The 14,219-nt window shown below is 40.9% G+C and overlaps 1 protein-coding gene and 1 long non-coding RNA gene across 2 annotated transcripts in view; one reads left to right on the top strand and one right to left on the bottom strand.

Moving 5' to 3' along the window:
• LOC145457292 (retinol dehydrogenase 10-like) overlaps positions 1–14,219 on the top strand; it is a 241,837-nt gene that overhangs the window by 211,167 nt on the left and 16,451 nt on the right. Inside the window, exons 2-3 of the mRNA XM_080335484.1 lie at positions 6,243–6,394; positions 13,901–14,043. Coding sequence (XP_080191610.1) covers positions 6,324–6,394; positions 13,901–14,043 — 214 coding nt within the window. The 5' untranslated portion in view covers positions 6,243–6,323. The remainder of the gene's footprint in view (positions 1–6,242; positions 6,395–13,900; positions 14,044–14,219) is intronic.
• LOC145457495 (uncharacterized) lies at positions 8,240–9,320 on the bottom strand. The gene is made up of 2 exons (XR_013920900.1): positions 8,602–9,320; positions 8,240–8,567 (listed from the first exon to the last, which is right to left on the bottom strand). It is a non-coding gene; the product is annotated as an uncharacterized LOC145457495 (long non-coding RNA).

Here is a 14,219-nt window from a genome sequence, read left to right as displayed (position 1 = left end):
GTGAGGAATGTAATAAAGACAATGAGTAACAGGAAGGGCCGTATCAGCACTTTGTCAACCCCCCTAAAACGATTGCCTTGTGTACCCATAGCGTGATAAACACAACTTCTGAGGGCTTCGCCCCCAAGAACCCCGTAGCGTGATTTCGATGGTCAGCAAAGTTTGTGTGGCCTGTTCGCTCTAGGTGCCAAAATTTTCTATAATGCATGAATGAATAGGTGGTAAATACATATATATATGTCGCTATAAACTTTTTATCCTCTCAGCCCACGTAATCAGATTTACCAGTAGCGCTGAGTGAGCTGTTGTATTGGAAAATAAAAGGCACGTAATTAATAATCAAACATAGTCGGGCGTGCCCGTAGGTACAATTAATTCGTTACCAGGGCCGCAACAACACTTCGTCAGCCCCCCCCCCCCAAAAAAAAAAACGTTGGTCTTGCCCCCCCCCAATAGGGTGGTAAACCAAACTTCCGGGGAGCTTCGCTCCCAGACCCGCCTTCGGCTATCCGCTATTTGCTGATACTGGTCATCTACATTGGGTGTCCATTTTCTGAGCCAGCTATTCTCGCCTAGACGCGCGAAGCGCGAAAAATTTCAATAATTATTATTATTGAATTGGTCAATATGATCGGGAATTGCATATATATTGATATCAATCTTAATCCTCTCTCTACTCACGTAAACAGATTTACCGGTAGAGCTGAGTGATGTGTGATTGAAAAGGTAGGACCCCTCAATAATAATTATACATCTTCGGGCGTATACCCGTTGGCAAGAACGAAACGACACTTCGTCAGACCCCCCGAAAAAACTTGGGTCTTGGGCTCCCATAGGAGTGATAAACCGATCGCCCCCCATCACGTTGTTCGCTTTTGCCATGAAATCAGCTGTACTGTTTAGCGAGCCAGTGCGAAGCGCGAAAATTTTCGATAATTCATGATAAAATCGGTCAATAAGATCGGGAATTGCATATATTTAGCTATCAATTTCTTGTCCTCTCTGCTCACGTTACAAGATTTACCGGTAGAGCTGAGTGAGGTGCAACGTTCCCTCTAAGCTGCGCATGTGCTCAGTGCTGACACGGTCTCTACCCACCGAAAATCTACGTTGCGCACAACAAATCCGAAGTTATGACCTTTTTTTAGTCGTTACGCACTGTTGTCCAAGGGTCTGCACAGTGAGTTGGTGAGTGTGCGCAGACTCGTCAAAACGTAGAGGGAACATTGTGAGGTGTCTTGGAAACTGTAGGGCCCGTAACTAATATTTAAACATATTCGGGCGGGCGGACCCGTCGGTATGACTTCGCTGCATGATGTTATTTCGTGACCTCCTGTCTGCTATATAAAAAAATATAGAATCGCCAAACAGGGATATCGCCCAACAGGGATATCTAGTTCTATATATCCCAGTCGCTCAATCGTACTAAACTACAAGACGCACACGATTTCAAATTGGTATTTCTTCACTGGCATATAATTTTTCCCTGCCAGATGGAATTCGTCTTCTGAGGTTCAGATTGCCAAGACAGGAACATTCGGTGCCAGTCATTTAGGCGCCTATGGACAATTAAACCTATATGTCTTTTGTAGGCTAGATATAACGAAGTTTTCGGTGTTAATTCGCTCTGAATACTCATTAAGGATATGTCCTACTACCCCAGCATCTACTGCGAAGCCATTTTTCACCAGCTCCCCCCATATCGCCTCCCTGAGCCCAGCGCCCCTCATATTGCCCCCTGAGCGTTTCCGCCCCCTTCAAAATCGCCAGCGCCCCTTGGGGGGCGCTGGAGGCAAGGTTAAGAACCACTGGTTTAAATCAACCAAATAAAGCAGTGAAAATGTTTATATGAAGTCTATTGATTTACCTTCGACTACTTGTGGTTAATGAAACGTTTTATACAATAAACAATAAACAATAAACAATATATTAAAAGTAGTGCTATTATGTGAGTTATGAGAAATGTGGTAGGTGACTAACCCAAACACTTGTCGTGATGGAGAAAAACGGCAGTCACTCTTTAATTCAGCGCCCAATAGTTAGTAAAATTCAATTGTGTGATCAAAGTCAACAAAAATTGTGTTGACCAGTGTAATGTAATACACTATTGTGTTCTTGTGTATATAAGCTGGCTAATAAAGTATTCAAATGAAAAACAAGATCGTGGACTTGGAGGTATTTTGGGATTGAGGAAGTTTGCCGTTGCCTGCGACCGATCTGAAGTGTTGAATCCGGCCCGCGACGTCAGTTGAGCTGGACACCCCTAGCCCAAGTGCATGTGCATTGCGCATATGGTCTTAGAACAGTGGTTCTCAACCTTTTTGTGTTCTCGGATCCCTTTTAAACCGTGACGGACCCACTCAAGTTTTAGTTCAAATTTAGCTAAATTATTGTGTAACCGTCATCGGCCTTGTGCAAATATCAACTCAAGGCTAGTGATAATACCATAGGCTACCCTGTAGAAATATTGGTAGACTTTTATTATTTCGAAGGGACTTCTGCAACTGAATTTATTATTTCTTTAAATATGTGGTAGTGTCTTGAAATTTCACGCCTTCGATTTGTATATGAACGAGTGCCGAAAATCCATTTCCACAAAAGTGGCGAATGTAATATTAACTAATGACGCTTCCGACGACATCTTCGAGTACAATCGCAACATGTGGAACCAAAATTGAGAAACAGATTTTTCAATGAAGTTATCACGTTCAGACTAGTCATTTCTATATATCGGCTCGTCTTCAAGATATTCTCGAATAGCAATTATGCATATCACATGACAAAATGGATTCCGTGATGAGGTTTTAATCCATTTTTTAATCAATATGTATGTATCAGTCGGCTATTGGCAGTTTCGCAATTAAAATGAGTTTACACAGTAGCATATTTAAACTCATACGGCCATTCTGTAGATGTGCTACTGACGCCTTAGCAGTTTTGAAGCGAAACTGTTTCGTGAATTGCCTAATTTAAAATACTTCCACATTTTTCAGTCATTTTCCAAATTTAGAGGTTTCGCGGACCACCTGAAAATGTTTCGCGGAGCCCCGGTTGAGAACCACTGTCTTTTAAGGATTGAAGTATGAATTGAAATATAAAATGCACTGATCACAAATCTTCGCGACAGCTGCACCGGAGGGGGGCTGTGAGGGGGCAGCAAAAATCTACATAAAACCGAAATTAATAATTGCGGCGTCTGAAGATTCCCTTTTCGCATAACAGAATATACATGAGCTGACCAATGACAATGCGAGATACGGCTGCTAGAAGATCGATTTTCAGTAAAGTTCTTGCCACATTTTATATCGGTACCGACAAGCATCCGTACTTTCAGTTAAATATGACCATCTGGTAACTCAATATGCATTGGCAATGCTCTATGCCTGTGGTTCCAGGACCTTGCCAGGAATTTTGCCTGTAGCACCCTTTTCAATTATTCCGATGTTTGTGGCCTTAAATTAGAGAGTAAAGCGGTAGGAAAATGCGATATTCACACCAACGAAAGTAAAAGCAACAGCTTTCAAACATTCGCTGTGCGTTTAATGGCATGGGTGCACTTGTTTTGCTTCAATGAAGTCATCAATCTTTGGTTCGGTTTTGGATAGCGAAACTCTCATGTCTTCATATACTGCAAACAGTTGCTTTCGGTATTTGTGATTGATAAGGAGCCTTTAATAAAGGGCAATGCTATCAAGGCATACCTCATTCATTGGACTAGCCATTTACCTCAGTACAGACAAAGACGCAAGACAAGGATTTCTGACGGTTTGAGCGAAGGGCTATGAGTCGATGTATCAGTTACTAGGGATGGTGTGAACCTCAGAAAGGTTCAGGTTCGTGTGAACGCGAACCTTTTTCAAAGGTTCTATGTGAACGCGAACGTGAACCTCATGACGTCACGTGACGTCATATTGTGAATTCTAACCCTGCATTTCTGTGAAATTATACCTAGCGACGACTCGGACCACACTATGCCACAATGCTGAAGTACATACTGGCTTTTTAAACGTCGCCAAATGTATCAACTGCGAATCAAATGATATATTAATTCCATAAAATCTATATCGTCCGTCGCTTTGTCAACAGTTTCAACGAGAACTTGCAAAATAATATAACCTTACGCCTTGACGGTCTAGGCCGGACCGGACAATGTATTGGGCGTCTGAGTGTTGCTACGGGGATATTAAGCAGAATGTGCTATCGGTTTTACTCCATTAAGAAGTTATACAGCAGCAGACAACACCCCAATCGCACGCATTTGGTTTTTATGATAAAATAAAAATATAAAATTGAGGTGGACCCCGTGCGCTGGCTAGATCAGACAGCGATATCAATTTCATGAATTGTTTGAATAAGCATCATTCGCTGACTACCTACATCCGGCGTATTTCGCTCGTGATGTTGTGTGATTGCGCGTCAAGCTCACAGCAGAGAGTCACTAAATATTCACACACATAAAGCTGGATATTTCGAGCAAACTTTTGTAACAAAACAGGTAAAACTTTTGAGTTTGTCAAGGTGCATGCTCATTTAGTGTTGATTTTTTATGCTGTCAGCGCCACGCATAGAGTGACCCGCAGTTGAAATGCGATAAATTTCAACCAAAGATGTTGTAATGACGTGAAAATTGTAATATATGAAAAAAGTTCACAGTGCAGAACCTACCAAGGTTCGTTTGTGAACGTGAACCTCTAAATTTGCGAGGTTCACACACAGAACGCGAACGTGAACCTCACGTTCACACCATCCCTATCAGTTACTTTTCATTTATTTGTAGGCACGGAGGTATGTGGTCTCTCAAGTTATTTCGGGGGGTGTTTATTTGCAGACTGTTTGTTTTTGAATGCTCGTTCACGCATATTAGTACATGTGAGCGATAACAATCAGCCGTCTGGTATTGTTAGAGCTGTGGGTGGATGGAAGGGTCTTAAGCATGTAGGCTAGATAATGCATGATTGCGCGATTGAAACTATTAATCGTATTATTACGCATTGCTGAACTATCCATATAGCATACAAACGTAGATCCGCCATATGAATATCAATGTATCGAATAGATTCGAATGTGAAAGGATGATCCGTGTAGTCAATGTCGAATAAATAATCGTCCTCCGTAACAATCGGCTTATTCTGGGCCTCACTCACTGAGCATTATTGTTGTATTGCGTTTATGGCAGTGTCTGAACACCAAGTAAATGTAACTTACGGCTTCGTGCATAGTTAATATTTAGCCGATTATTAAGTCGTCGTCTATGATTACAATATACCTTTTGCAAGCGACATTACAAATATGCTTAGGCCAAGATAAATACCCTGTAGGATTAGATATTTTGCGACTTAGGTAATGAATAGTCCTATGCATTATTATATATACTGCGAATGCTAGCTCTCGATTAAGTAAGAAAGATTATAGGATTGCATGCTCTAGGGTTTAGGCAGAAGAATTTCTATATTATGTAATCCTAACCAGCTACTTAGGCAATAGGCAACACAATTGCGCGGATCGTCAGACAATAACAGGCCGTAGATAAGAACCGACGAGAAACGTGATAGCTTTGTCACCTTCAGTTACATATTCAATGATATAATTTCACCAGTTCCGTCATAGCTATTGTTCTCCGAACTACCGATGAAGCTGTAGTACGGTAGACAGAAAGCTCGAGCAGCTTGATTGCGTACGGTCGGAATATTATGCTAGTGGCTAATAAACTTTTTGAATGGTGCTTTTGCCATATCTGTCGTATTCAAGCGATATCAGACCCGCATGTAAACAGGGTTTCCGTATTCCATGGTCTCTAATTTATAACGGTAACTAGTTGCTTTTCGATATATGGGAAATTGAAGTCCATAATTTCCTTATCTGAGGTAATTGGTAATGGTACTACGAAAAGGTTTAAGAACCACCGTGCAATCGCATTCATTTGTTCCAACCGAGAAGTACAAGAATAAGGTCACCGCATTTTCCAATATTTCGCAAAGATTAGCATGTCACGGATAACACCGTAATCGCGGTTATTATGTGCAATATCTATGCCGGATGGATTGTGGGCGTTAGAAACATTTGCGTACTAACACTACTATACTCTTCCTCAACGGCAAAACAGTGTCGATTGTGGTAACAACTGCCAACTTGTGCCAAATGTTTGCAAGTATTTCGTAAAGTAGGACGCAATTGCTTTGACTAACTCACTATGTCACTTACCTCATTAGAAGTTTATAATCATATAACGTATGTTTGCGAAGCAATTTCTTACGTAAATCTCTAGTAGTTGAATTAGGGCAGTGATTGAAGATACCGAGAGCCTACCGTACGAGATCTAAGCAATGAATTTGATCCTGGAAACATTGATTTTTATATGTCAGCTGCTGTGGATATTTGTTAAGAGTACTATCAGGTAAGAGCTTTTACGAAACTATCGAATTCGTTGTTGTTGTTGTTGTTGTTGTTGTCGTCTAGCTTTAGCATACCACTTGGTGAACGGGAAAGATGGCCTCGTAGTTTAAGTTCAATGTATGCTTATCGGCTCGTTTGCTCAAGTCATAGAAGCTACGCGTCGTTGCCTTTTGTATTCGACTGAACAAAAACCAGCACGCGACCTTTGTTTTTGGTTATGATTTTGTCAAGCGAAAGTCTGTTGCCAAAACTAATTCTCCTTTGTGTGTAAACATAGGTCTACGCGTCGCTACGTCATTTAAGTAGATACATCTGATAGGTTCAGAGTTACTTTTTGATTGATGCGCTACTTTTTTGTGGTGAATGGCGCAGACAAGGCAGCTCTACAAATACCTCTTGCATTGCTTGAAATATCATTTTCAGATGTAGATGTCACCCTTATCATCCAATGTCTGCCCACAAGTGTCTATATGTGTGATAGTATTGCTGACAAATACCGCTATGATACTCGTGTTTTCGTAGGAAACGATTTTGATTTCAGTGCGGCGAGAATTCCTGATAGTTTCGCCTGCGCTTCATACAACGTGTCTGTGGTGAACCTGCGCAGGGCTTAAAATGATTGCATAAAACACCATTATTTTCGTTGGAGATAAAATAACCACTTAATGACAGCTCATTGCGATATCACAAGTGGGTATGTTATACATAACAAGTATATACTTCCTCTCTTTCCGCTTGGTCATTTCCTATCACTAGTTCATAGTGGTTTTATGATTGTCGAGATATGTTGCAAGAGTCCATCCATTGTGTTTGAATTGTGTGTAATATGAACTGTGGTACTGTCTGTTTGCGATTTCCTCCGGTTAATTTTGGATTTAAATCCCGTATCAAAGAGACACGCACACAGATTCTTCGCTGTATTGGATGCCCGATCCTGATGAAGGTCACTGCTGCATATGCGTCTCTGATTGCTCAGCATTAGTAGTTGCTAGTTGTACTGGCTGTAATCGAAATATGTTACGGGCCGGCGTATTTTGCGGCGTATTCATTAAAGGTGAAATGGGCCGCATTCAATGGTATAAAACGGTAGCTCATTTCAGTTGTAATTTTCGAGATTTGTATCATGCGGGGTACGGGCACGGCGTGATTATAATGGTAAGTGTTAGTAAAACATTATATTTTACGATTCAATATTTTAGTAAAACATCGTATTTTAGGATTCAATCGTTTTGCCTCAATAGGCTGGAGATATAGGAGTCTGGCTAATGTTGTTGTCCACATCGGTAACTAAGACGCGTCAGAAATATTGACAATATCATCTTATAAGCTGGTCGTTATTAGGGCTGGGCACGATGATTCGAGTATACACGAATCTAAATATAGTATTTATTTTAATGATTCGAGTCGAGTAGTAGAAGAGGATTTTTTCGAGTACTGAAATTATACGCTCCTCGCCATTGAAAGTTAATTTGTCGATACTCATTTTCACTGTTGAAGCCTTAAAACCTTGATTGACCGTATTGTAGCATACGAAACATATAGTATCAAGCTACGAAGGTTACTGGAAATAGCACATTTCCGAAGTCATGATCATCCCACAACACCGTCAACTAGTGCAATGAAACCTGTATGGTCGAAAAAATATCGAAGTTTCTTAAATGTGATGGATATAATGTGGGTGCATAAAAGGTACATATTTGAACTTTGACATATTACATTCTGTCGTGACGTCATAATGAGTGATACTCGATTACTCGACTCGACTCGAAGCATAATACGTGATTCAGAATCGAATCGATTTTGCCCAGCCCTAGTCGTTATCAACAGTGGCGTATCCAGGGGGGGGTTTTAGGGGGTCGGAACCCCCCCCTTTTCAAAATCCTAAAAATTGATGTCAAATATAGCCTCTAATATTTGCTAATTTATTAGTTTAACATATTCGTTTTTACGTATGAGAAGGCGAATATGGCGTCTTAATGTTATTTAAGGGGACTAAGACCCCTACAAAATATTGGAATTATGCGCCGAATTAGTCGAAAGGATAAAATAGGTCATTATATTTCGCTAATTCCATGCGAATTCTGTACTTGTTCAGCTACATTTCAGCTGTGGCAATTGCCGACGTTCTCAACTTTCTTCCCTCGATTTCTCTCTCGCCTTGCTAAAACGAGAGACTCATTTTAGGAAAATCTAATCTAATTGGCCGACGCGATACGTAATTGCAAAGACGAAGTTGTCGGCAATCAACATCGCTCGCGAATTCGCTCCACCTGCTCGCCTTGAAATCCTAATTAAGAATTGCACGCGGCGGCGTGTTGATTGATCAGCGAGACGCAGACACGACGGCACCAGAACGACAATGCTATTCTCAAATCCACATTGTATTCGCGATTATTGGCGAGAAATGGATTGACATTCACATTTCAAAATACAATCCTAGCAATCCACGTTCCCGATTGTTAGGTGGCTTGCTGTCGTCCAAATACAGGCCTATGTTGTCGCTGAACGGGAGAATTGAGTAGGCCTAGTGGTAAAGCCTAATTATATCGGCTGACAAGTTTCTCTGTCGATCAAGTTATTATCCCAGTGTGTACTCTGTATTAGTTGACTGACTTGCGTGCTTGCAATTAAGGTCTAATTATCTTCGCGCGTACTACACGCTCAGCCGTATGGCTAGTAAAGCCATCGAAAAGCACACATTCGTGTACGACGTACACTGTTCACACCACACCTCTCTGTGGCGATCGCCCTCGTTTATGCTACCGCCCTATTCCGCGCTTGTTCGTCCGCTGCGATACTACCGACCGTGCGCATAATATCGTCAAAACCCAACAAAATCGCGCATCTCTGACCGGAACTAGGCGCTTGAAGACGGGCGGCATTTGCCGGCTCATGACTAAATGTGAGCATTTACGAATTTCTTTCAATCAGACCATGAAAGAAACGCGATTTTCAGGCAATGTCCGTATCGTATTCGTACATCTCCCACTCACCGCAAATCTCTGTTTATTATTAAACTATAATGTATTAATTATTCGCCAGGGCGTGGAGACGAATGATCGTAATGATGACGTCACAATAGCCAATTTCGTAACGCAAAACCCCCCCCTTTTTCGCGCTCTGGATACGCCCCTGGTTATCAATAACCAATTTGACAAAATTAGCGATGGGTGTCTCTTGAGCTGATTCTTGCAACAGGATGACAATTTGAATATGCGGGCAACGATCTATTCATAGATTTGCTGATAAAACTTTTGCGTTACCTCCCGGACACACAATGCTGACAGCACCATACTCATGTTACCTTTAAATACGTTTCTACAATATATTGCTAATATAAATGTAAAATACATATCGAGGACGAATCTACCTAACACACGCGCGAATCATGTTTTCCAAGCACGGCACTAAAGGCAATAAACTTGCTGGAGTTTCTAATTCAAAATTACGCTCGTCAACCGTATAATATTATTTCTGTTTTGACTTTCTGTGATGTTCAGCCAGTTAAACCTTTGAGAATGCGTGTGCCTTGAGGTCAGGCTATTGCGGTAGCAGCGAAAATTACCGTACATATAAACATCATTGTAAGACATCGGCATGCTGAAATCTATTAAGAAAAGTTTTCGTCTAGTCGCCGCAATAATTAGATTTTTAGTACGCATTTTATCAATATTTTCTTGAGTGTTTCGAGGGCCGCATGCGGCCCGTGGGCCGTGGTTTGCCGACCCCTGCTCTGCATAAATTAAATTATATTGATACATTCTTAGCGAAAAAAGTGTGCATTCACACCCCTATACCACCCGTGATATGTAAGTGTGAAGATACACCCGTGATAAACGAAACCAGAACATACCTCAGACTTACACCGCGGTATGAATTAAATACAATATTTTAATCCAAATTATGCTCGCACGAAGTATAATATAGGAATGTAGGCACGTAAGATTTATAACCTCGATATAGGCCTAATTCTGAGTTATGTTATGTTTTCATGTAGGCTACCACCCTTCGAGTGTGAATACACAGTTACAAAATATTTTAAGAGTGCACGTTTATGAAAATATATCGGTCGTATTGGTTCGTGTATATTTTCTACACGAAGCGTGGAAAAATTTCAGACTTGTAGTTTAGGAACATGAATTATTTTGGGGTCATATGCATAAAATGAAATGTCCAAAAAGAATGATACGACGTTGGAAACGTGATGTTGAGAGCAGGTGAAATCAGTCAGAGTTTTTCTAAGACCAAACAATAAATTTGAGTTATTTATGTAAACATTTACAATCAAGACAAGGGCCGCATCACCAGTGTCGCCTAAAGTCTTTATGGTTTCCATACCGCTATTGATCGGACGTATATGCGACCCCAAATTCGCATTTCTACACAATTCATTTCCTCTTGTACCATGGGGTGGGGGGTTAAGATTGCAAAAGCAACCTATAGGACGCTGTCATTTCGGCGCCTGGACATATCGTTATCGAGACTTTCGGCCAACATGTGTATGTCATTTTCGGTCAATGTGTATTCGCCGTCTACCATTCTGGGAATGCAATTCATCGAACAACAGCCAGGCAGTGGAAAGCATCCGCTAATGTGTCTGGATGTAATTGTCGAGATGGCCCCATCATATACATTACCAAACATCATGATTTTCATTTTTGTTCAGAGCAGGGGTCGTTAACGTTTTTGAAACCATGGTACTTATTAATGCAAAGGGCTACCAGTTACTACCACCGTGTACCCGTATCCATTTGAATTTCTTCAGTTTGACATCAGAGCAATGGGAAGGGGCTCCGTTCCTTCCCATGTAAATAAAAGTATTTCCAGGGCACGGTCAGCATTGCCGAGTTCAGTTGCGTTACCACACCGGACGCCGAAGGACCCATACCCGTGTCTAGGTTTGGGAATAGTGAGTAGGGCTGGGCAAAATCAAGTACCTGAGTGATTCGATTCTGAATCACGTATTATACTTCGCGTCTAGTCGAGTAATCGAGTATCACTCATTATGACATCACAACAGAATTTAATATATGTCTAAGTTCAAATATTTACTTTTTATGCACCCACAAAGAATATAATGCCTGTTATATCCATCACATTTAAGAAACGACGGTATTTTTTCGACCATACAGGTTTCATTGCACTAGTTGACAGTGTTGTGGGATGATCATGACTTCGGAAAAGTGCTATTTCCAGTAACGTTCGTAGCTTGGTACTATATGTTTCGTATGCTACAATACGGTCAATCAAGATTTCAAGGCTTCAACAGTGAAAATTAGTGTCGACAAATTAACTTTCAATGGCGATGAGCGTATAATTTCAGTACTCGAAAAAGATCGTCTTTTGCTATACTCGATTCCAATCATTAAAATATAAATACTCGATTCCGATTCGAGTACTCGAATCATTGTGCCCAGCCCTAATAGCAAGTACATTCCATTTTGGCTTCGCGAAGGCGAAGAGGAGCAACGCCCACGATTGAAAACTGCGTTCACACGTTCCTTAGGGTGGACACTGGACAGTCTCATGTTCGACTGCGGTTCACATAGAACCCTTCTCTACTTTGACCTTTGAAGCTGTCATTTGAATATTTTCTATTACCATCAGTAGTGGAGAGTGATACTGTCGGATATGGAATGCAGCTTTGAAATTTTTATGTTTCCACTATGGATTCAAATTTTTGTGCTTTCAATATGGAGTTGTGTGAAAACAGACCAGGGGCTTTCAACCTGTGGGACATGAGATTATTTAATAGCTCATTTGCAAATAATAGCTTTGTATTACGATGTTGCGTTGCGACCGAACAATACGATGGCACTTTCTCAGGCAACGCCTCGTATTTCTGAACGTATTGAACACGTATATAGTACGTCACCTTGCCGGAAAATACACACAAAACACGTTTCAACATGTGCAACTATCGCAACAATATTATGTCTATCTATTTTGGAATGGTCTAGACTGGGTTTGGGATCTATGGCTCGCTAGTCGTGTATGGCTCATTTGCTGATATGATATGGTTCTCTAAAGTATTATTTACTTGTCACTTAATTCGCATCTTATTTATCAATTTGCGGATTTTTTAAATCTTCATAACGATCCAAATCGGTATTGTTGTTTGTGGTATTCATAGTGTTTGTCGACTTGTCGACTACTACATATAGACCTTTACACCAGGCTACGTTTCTCCAGATGCCGACTTGTAGCATGGCCCGCTTCTAAGCTTTTATAAGGCACCTCTTACACGGATGAGCTGGCGAGGAGGGCCCTAAATAAACCTCCAACAATTAAGTAGGAATTCCGGAGTCGACCTTGGTCGGACTCGAACCCGCAACCCATTGGTGTCACGGCTGTGGATTATAACCGAAATCGTTTTGCTAGTGGTAGCTGTGATAAGTCTTTCAAGGGTCAAAAGTGGCACATGCAGGAGGTTTTAGGGTCTCGGAACCTCCGTTACAAATTCCTAAAATTAACGTCAAATATTGCCGGCGGACAATTGCTTATTTCATTGCATAATGTAATAGATTTATTTCGATAATGGTGAAAAAACTTCAATTTTTCGGTGTATTCATTAGACGCAAATCTAATCGGTCGAGCGCGATAATTTGTAAAGTTGGTATATTTTGTATAGTTGCAAAATCTTTTAGTTGCTATCGCGCAGGCAACCATCTAATGTCATAATTCGATGCACCCCACATCGCACGTATTCTTAATTACAAATATAGTCATCCGAAATCCCGATTGATAGGTAGGTTGCTCGCAACTCCATTAAAATGTCGTGTTGTGGCGCAACGTTATGCTGCTGTACTAAAGGATTTGAAAATCTAATGGTAAAGTTAACCAAATGATATCTGTTAATATTGGTATCCGCCGGTGCAGTTTTTTTCCTGGGTTGGAGCATGGCCTAGTAGGCCATGGTTGGAGCCACTGAATGAACAGCGCGTCACTGTCAGTAGAACTATAGAACTTCTTGAAAAGTCGTGCTACTGAAGACAATGCAGTTAATTCTAATTGGCACGTTTACGGTTGTCTATATCATTGTTGGCAACAGGCCACATTAGTGCGGGCATTATAGCATCACACCAGTGTTTACGCAGAATATATGGTGTACATGACGAATTCCTCATGTAGTTAACTTTGCTTTTCTGCCTCAATGACGTCATGAATCTTCGGTTGTGACGTAATAATTCATATCGATGTATGGCACTTTGGGCATTACAATTGAATATTTAGGATCAATATGGCTCCTTTTTCTAAAAAGATTCCCGACCCCTGGTCTAAAATGAACTCGCACAATAACGTCAATGAGAAAAGAAAAGTCACCGACTAAAATTATTCATTGAATTCTATATTTGTTTAGCTTCAAACGTGCGCTGATACGATACGCTGGAACATGATGTTTATAACGTGTCATACTCGAACAAAGTATACTTTAGTCAAGCGTTATCGAGTCTGTCTCGTGAAGTTGGGGAATTCGTAAAATGAAGTTGATCTAACTTTTGTTCAGGTGGATTCTTCCGACCAAATATAAGAGCGTGCGAGATGAAGTGTGTCTGATAACTGGCGCCGGCAGTGGTATCGGTAGATTGATGGCCATGGAGTTTTCGAAACGGGGAGCGACGATGGTGCTGTGGGACATTAACGAATCAGGTATGGTTGACCTGAAATGAGTTGATATTAGATTGAAATCCATGTATGCCAGTCGAAATCAAAAGACTCTATTCCAGTGGTTCTTGTTGTTTGTTGTATTCATGGTGTTTTTCGACTACTATGGTCATTTACACCAGGCCAATTTTTCTTCATTTTTATTCCGTAGCTGCTGACTT

Source organism: Botryllus schlosseri, chromosome 2, assembly GCF_051294905.1.
Source record: "Botryllus schlosseri isolate E-star chromosome 2, Bs_hap1, whole genome shotgun sequence".
NCBI classification, from domain to species: domain Eukaryota; kingdom Metazoa; phylum Chordata; class Ascidiacea; order Stolidobranchia; family Styelidae; genus Botryllus; species Botryllus schlosseri.
This window is presented reverse-complemented; position numbering and strand designations above follow the sequence as displayed.